At 28.7% G+C, this 7,560-nt stretch overlaps 1 protein-coding gene across 1 annotated transcript in view; it reads left to right on the forward strand.

Moving 5' to 3' along the window:
- Positions 1-1,773: 1,773 nt before the first annotated feature.
- Positions 1,774-7,560, forward strand: part of LOC108755200 (nucleolar protein 10-like) — a 16,033-nt gene continuing 10,246 nt past the window's right edge. Inside the window, exons 1-8 of the mRNA XM_018498084.1 lie at positions 1,774-2,017; positions 2,097-2,139; positions 3,633-3,847; positions 4,490-4,626; positions 5,922-6,131; positions 6,209-6,437; positions 6,713-7,132; positions 7,263-7,551. Of these exons, the coding sequence (XP_018353586.1) occupies positions 1,952-2,017; positions 2,097-2,139; positions 3,633-3,847; positions 4,490-4,626; positions 5,922-6,131; positions 6,209-6,437; positions 6,713-7,132; positions 7,263-7,551 (1,609 nt within the window). The 5' untranslated portion in view covers positions 1,774-1,951. The remainder of the gene's footprint in view (positions 2,018-2,096; positions 2,140-3,632; positions 3,848-4,489; positions 4,627-5,921; positions 6,132-6,208; positions 6,438-6,712; positions 7,133-7,262; positions 7,552-7,560) is intronic.

Here is a 7,560-nt window from a genome sequence, read left to right on the forward strand (position 1 = left end):
CCCCTTTGTACTTTCATTGTGATAGTGAATCTGTAAATTGGTGTGAGCAATTGTTTTGTAGTATAGAAGACGCGAACTCGAAATCGGACTATCAACTGTCAATTATGATGAAATTGTTCTGTTTCCAGCCAGTATTGAACACCCGGCAATGGCGCCTTTCCGGTCTTTAAAGCTCATGGCACATACAAGAACGTAAACAGTAAGCGAATTGGCCAATCACAGTAGAGACGCTAATGCTAGTAGCGAATTCAATGTTATAATGTTCTTACTGATTACGTCTTATGGCCTTACGTTTTTCTATGCTCCCGGCTTTACTAAAAGAACTAGATGTGGAACGAAAGCGACATCTCGATCGAACTAATTCAGATGACCATTTTTGACCACGCTTTTTGACGGTCTTATCCATGTAAGTTCGGTCTCTTATTCTCTATACTCCATGAAATTGACTAATCACAGTCAAGTATCCCCCTCTTATTCGGCGGTAAGAAGGGAATACTCGAAGATGATTGGTCAATTTTAACAGATTACGGCATACAATTACGGCCAATATAAACTCCCTTAGATTCTTGCCACCGTATTGGCTGTAATGCTGGCACTGACAGCATCGCAACCAATACGAGATGCGTTTGGCATTGCAAATCGGAGGCGTTCGTTGTTCTTTTGTCTTAAAAATCGTTCGGCAACTCGCATCTTTCTGCTACATGTTCTCATTTGCATATCAACATTTCTAGAGCCAATCAAATTGCTCGATTTACTCCGGATTCAAAGACCGAACTCGCAGAGCTAATGCAGATTTTTGTGCCTAAATTAAATTCATAATCTGAATATTTGTGATAATGTATTCAACTAATTCGTTAACACATAACGTACATTCATCTCTTTTAATACTTCTATTTTACAAATAGTATATTTAAACTGTTATAATGTTTGTATCTACAAACGCTCAAACAAATGTTATTAAATATAAAAATTGGTGGAGTACATTATGTATAATATATATATATATTTAACGAGGAAAGTTTTTAATTCTTTTCTTCTTTATGAATTTGAAGTTACGTATTTAAAAATAAAGAATTTGTTAGTTAATTTTTAGATTAAAGTTTATATTGCATATATATTTAGAAATAAAATTAAACTATATTAAAGACTCTAATGAATATAAATCAAGTGATATAACTTATAAATTGCTGAAATTTATTTTGCAATGTAGTATTTTCTTTTAAGAAAACACCTTGCACATGAATCTGCTACATTCGTGTGTAACGATCTATTTTTAGCATATAAGACTATTATCAGTTTCTAGTAAAGCGAAAGAAATTTTCAATTAATAGGATACTTTTTATTTATTTATAAAAATAAATAATTTCATTTTATATTTTCATAATTTAACTTTAAAGGAAGATAATATTAGAAAATAATATTAGAAGATAATATTAGGAGATAATATTGGGAAGATAATATTAGAATGGACCTTAACGAAATGGGGTACGAGGGTCACAAATGGAGGGATCTTGCTCAGGGACGGAACAGTGGCGGGATTTGGTATTTGCGGCAATGAGCTTTCGAGTTCCTAACGCCTTATAATAATAATAATAATAACTTTAAAGGACAGTTTACAGCTCTATAGCGTTCGGAATTAATTCTTGGCACTCGGATTGTTCGAAGATCACGTGATCAAGCTCGCCATCTGCTAGTTCGCATCTTAGATTTTACATTGCCGAACACACCAACGGTGGCAAGATTCTCATCCAGTTAGCAATTCAGTAAGAAAACAAGCATCGTATGCCGCAGGCTTAAGCAAGTCAAACAGACCTCATGTTATCCTTTCTATTCTATGATGAAATCCAATAAAATTCTAGTTCCATGATGCTTTAGCTGGAGAAACAGGTTATGGTAGTTGGATAAAGATTTTTGAAGTATTTTTTATGTAATTACACACATAAAAGCCAGAATGCAAGTTTCCGCACCAAATAATATAAAAATCTATAATCTCAGCTCTGGAAAATCTCTTCCTGAGGTAAAATTTTGTTTATGTTATGTGTAAGATCGTTTTAGGTTAAGCATAACATCTCAACGTGTATTTTTATTCTTTATAGTGGTTATCTGAACGAAAACGAAGAAGTTTATCGAAGAATGTCGGTAAGAATTAGATCAATAAACATCCAGATAAATATAAATATTTAGTTTAAATTTTTTATTTAGATCTTAGCGAATTTGTATGTACTTATTTCCTATTTATATTGAATACAAGATTTGAAAAATCAAAATCAGCATTAAAATAAATACATGAATACTTCAAAAATATTCATTTTTTAATGTTATATAATGTAATTCATTTGTGTCGTCAAAGAATATTGTTGACATATAAGAAGTAGTGAAATATAAATAACAGTTTTAAAAAAATTTTGTTCTATACAACAAATAAAATAAGTAGAGGATTTTATTTAGACAGTTACTATAAACCTTGCAATTAATTACTTAAATTAAATCTATAATCATACTTTAATAGTGAAAAATGTAAAAAAGCCTATCAGAGCCTACATCAGCTGTTTGGATGCACAGAAAATTCTTTATTTTCATGTAAATGTAACAAAACGAATAAAATATTATCAATATAATTGATAATACTATATTAGAACATTACAAAGCATTCCATAAAACAGAACACAGAATTAGTCATTATGATTTTAATTGAAAAAAATGTCAAAATATTAGACGGAAAAGGTATATTAATAAAAGACTGATTTCGAAAGCGATCCATATAAAGCAGAAACAAAGTTTGAATTTACGACATTCTTTAGACCCACTACATGAATTTGTTTATGGAATTGTGACATTGATTTTACCCTCTTTTGTCCTTATTTTTATTTTTATTTCAATAACTACATGACTTTATTATTTTGATTCTCATTGTATCTCGACACCACAAGACCTTTACGTCGAGTCACGAGAAAACGCTTACATGTAAGTTGATATAATAAAAAAAATTTAGACAAATGATTTTAATAATTCTCTAATTTTTGTTTTTGTGTTTTTTTTTAATGACTACGCAGCAAATCTGACAATCTGATGAGCGATGTGATCCTACTTAGTGACGCAATGTATATGATTTTGGTTTTACTTTATGTAAGTTTTTATATTATATAAGTTAATATTTTTGATAATCATTGGGCTATTCATTACATGCTAATTTGGCATTTGAATAAAGAAGAATGAACCAAATTGTCAGGAATCATCAACTTGGAATTTGCGTTATTTATGTAATTTCGATTTATATTTTATATTGATAAGGACCCGAATTGAAGGGTTGGAACGTATATTTTATTCATTTTGTTACACTCACACGAAAATAAAGAATTTTCTGTGCATCCAAAAACTGATATAGGCTCTGATGGACTTTTTTATATTTTTCACTAATAGATTCTTTCGAGCCTCATTTTATATATTTGTTTATATTTTAATAATTACTATTTTTATATTAATAAGATATAATCATTTTTAAAATCTATTTTCTTTTCAAAAAGAAGAAAAAAAGAAGTATATTTTTATCAAAGTTTAAATAGAAATTTATAAACAAAATATTTATGGCTCTTACTATTTCCAAATATATCTAATGTTTTATTTATTATCAGATATACGACGACGTATCGAACTTATACAAGATTTTGACATGCCTGGCATAAGCACATCTATTAGAGTTTCTAAAGATGAGCAATATATTCTTGCAACAGGGATTTATAAACCACGTGTAAAATGTTTTGATGTACACAATTTGGCATTGAAATTTGAGAGATGTTTTGATTCTGAAATAATTACTTTTGAAACAATATCAGATGACTACAGCAAAGTACGTAGATGCATGTGCATGTTCTATTATTTTAAATTTTAGTTATTAATTTATAGTTAATTTAATTAAAATAATGAATATAATAGCAATGAGCAAAAAATGGTGACTTTATTTATATTATTGGCCATTTAACAGCATAATAAATTTTTATGATACGTTATAGTATTAAATTGGAAATATTTTAAAGAAATTTTTATAATATAAAGTTGGACATATCTAACATAATTTTTTAAGTTAATACTTTTTCACTGATAAGAACAAAATGTTTGATGGTACACAAAATAGATATCATGCTGTAATCAAAATGTACAACTAAATATGTACAATATATTTTTATAATTGCTTTTTTAGTAATTAAAATTTCTGTATAGACATAAACAAAGAAAAGAAAATTAATAAAATATGATTTCCATAAAAAATAGTTTTTTTTATAACTTGTATTTTATGCCTGACAATTAAATCTTCTAATATGTATTCTGTGATTGTGTGTTTTTGAATAACATTAAAAAACGATATCCATAACTGTACTAGAAAATAAAGTATAATGAAGAATTTAAGTCACTCATTTTTTTTGCTTGCTACTAATATAAAGATTGACTAGAAATAAGATAATTTTATTGAATTTATCACGGTCTTTTTTAGATAGTATTTCTGCAATGCGATCGTAGCGTTGAGTTTCATGCTGCTCATGGAAAGTATTATAAGCTCAGAGTACCAAATTTTGGAAGAGATCTAAAATATCATTATCCATCATGTGATGTTTTCATTGTAGGCGATAGGTCAGTTTTAGAAATCTTAAGCAATTACATAATATTATGATCATTATTTAATTTATTATTAAATTTACGATATAAAGATATGTGTGTGCGTGCGTGTGTGTGTGTGTGCGTGCATGCATACAGGGTTCAAAAAAGGTTGGGACTCTGGATTTATTCGGGAGGATGACGTTTTCACGCTCACACTATAAGCATCATTTCATCCTTGTTGTCTATCAAATATTAAGGACAAATAATGTTTGCAGCATTGCAAACGTTGATATGCATCCATAATGTGAGAGGTTTTTTCTTACGTGTAATATACTAAATTATATTGTGCTCATAACATAAGTCGTAATATTGAACCGGAACTATATTTATCTGGATGTTCATTTAATACTCTTACAGTTGCATATTTTCTACATTCACTGAAAGTTATCCACAATTTGTAGATTACTGTAATTAGCCATTATCCTATTACGACTAATTTAACACTAAATAACAACACTTGAGGCTATTTTATTTTACTATGAATTTGTGATCAAGTTTAACCTTGAATATCCTTGTGTAATATATCCACGAACTTAAAAAGGGTTGTCAAACAATGAAATAAAAAATTTTATTTCATTAAAAAAAATGAAGTCCATCTTGAAATGTCCCCAACGCCTTTACTCATAAATAATTGTTTCCACTATATGATATCTCCTTTTGTACTGAACACATTGGTATAAACTACTTTTTCATATATCTTCTTTCGCTAATAATTAAATCAGTCATTTTATACAAATCATCCTGTGTACGTCTAATAGGAGATTTCGTAACTGTTTGGAACCAATTTGATTCTCCTTGAAATGGATGTTGTTAAATATAAAAATTTAAAAGACACGTATTTTTTATACATGCAAGATCTCATGTTTAAGGGGTAAAACACTCCTTCGAAAAAAAAACGATTTTTCTTTTTAGGGACAAATATCATTGGAAGTATAAAAGACAAAAAAAAATTTTAAGCAAAAATTGTGTAGTTTTAGAAATATTTTAAAATAGTACTTTAAAATGGTAAAGAGAACTTTTGTTTAAAAAATTTTTTTTCTTATATTTTTGACGATATTTGTCCTGAAAGAAAAAAGCAGATTTTTTTGGAGTGGTTTCACCTCTTAAACATGAATTTCCAAACGTATAAAAAAATTTAATATAGAATACGTATCTTTTACATTTTTGTGTTTAACAATATGTTTCAAGGTGAATTAAATCAGTTCCGAATAGTTGTGAAACGTCTTTTGTAAGATGAAAAAGAATTATTATGGAACCTGTTTTTGCAGTAATAAGATATATAGGATAAATCTCGAACGTGGTCAATTTTTGCAATCGTTTGAAACGGAAGCTACATCGATAAATAAGTGCGAGATAAATCCCTTGCATCATTTACTCACAGTTGGCACTCAGGAAGGAAAAATAGAAGCTTGGGATCCGAGAGTGAGAAATAAAGTGGGCGTACTTGATTGTGTCCTACATTGCATTACTCAAGAGAAGTAAGATATAACAATAGAATTTACTCTTTATTGGAATCTAATTTATTGATTGATACAATTAATCTTTTTTGAATCAGGTTGAAAACAGTTCCCTCAATTACTGCCTTGAAATTTCAAGGAGGATTGAATTTAGGAGTTGGTACATCAACTGGACATGTATTGATATATGATATAAGATCTAATAAACCACTTTTAGTTAAAGATCATATGTACGGATTACCAATCAAATGTATAGATTTCCATCAAAAGATGGATCTTGTTTATTCCATGGACAGTTCCATTGTAAAAATATGGAAGAAGGATAGTGTGAGTAAAATTTACTTTATTTAAAGTTGAGTTTTGCAGAGCCAAAATATGCGATGTAATCACGAAATCGTGATTCCATAGTTTAAAATAAATTAAAATGATAAACTTTTTAAAGCTTCGTTTTCGAAAAAAAGAATTTTGAAGGAATTTTGAAATTATTCTTGAATTAAAAAGACAGAATTGGAATCACGTATTTCGTCCCTGTAAGTCAAAATGTAAGCTGAAAAATATTTTTTTATTGTATAAGAATCTCAAAATTATTTTTCTTTTTTTAGGGTAAACTTTATACTTCTATAGAAGCTCAACATAATTTCAATGATTTATCTGTCATACCGAACAGTGGTATGTTACTGACAGCTAATGAAAGTGTGAAAATGCAAGTATATTACATTCCCAGTCTTGGCCCTGCCCCATACTGGTGCAGTTTCCTTGACAATCTTACGGAGGAATTGGAAGAACTGAATTATGATATCATCTATGATGATTACAAATTTGTAACCGATAAGGAATTGGACGAATTAAGTCTTTCACATTTGAAGGGCACTAATTTACTCAGAGCTTATATGCATGGCTACTTTATGGATATCCGATTATATAGAAAAGCAAGGGATGTAATGAAACCATTTGAATTCGAAGAATACAAAAAAAAGAGAATTCGTGACAGGATTAAAGAGGAGGCCGTCAGCAGAGTACAAGTATTTTTTAATTTTATTTTATTTTTGTATAGCTATTTAATATATCAAGTTCTATTTTCAATTCATATATTTCAAAAATCAATATTAATTTTATTAATTTACATAATCTATTTTTTAAAATAAAAAATAGATACAAAAGTTACCAAGTGTGAATCAGGAGTTGGTGTTGAAACTGATGGAGAATACAAATATTAATAATAAAAAGAAACAAACGTCTTCTAATCTGCTGAAAGACGAACGATTTAAAGCTCTCTTTAACAATCCTGATTTCCAAGTAGATAAAAACTCCGAGGAATACGCTTTATTAAATCCTGTTGTCTCTCAACTTACTAAAAATAAAGCTAAAAAATTGAAACGACAATTACCAAATGAAGAAGAAAAGGAACAAGAAGATAAAATTTATGAGAAGCAATCAAAAGGTAAATAAT

Source organism: Trachymyrmex septentrionalis, unplaced genomic scaffold, assembly GCF_001594115.1.
Source record: "Trachymyrmex septentrionalis isolate Tsep2-gDNA-1 unplaced genomic scaffold, Tsep1.0 scaffold86, whole genome shotgun sequence".
In the NCBI taxonomy this organism is placed as follows: Eukaryota; Metazoa; Arthropoda; class Insecta; order Hymenoptera; family Formicidae; genus Trachymyrmex; species Trachymyrmex septentrionalis.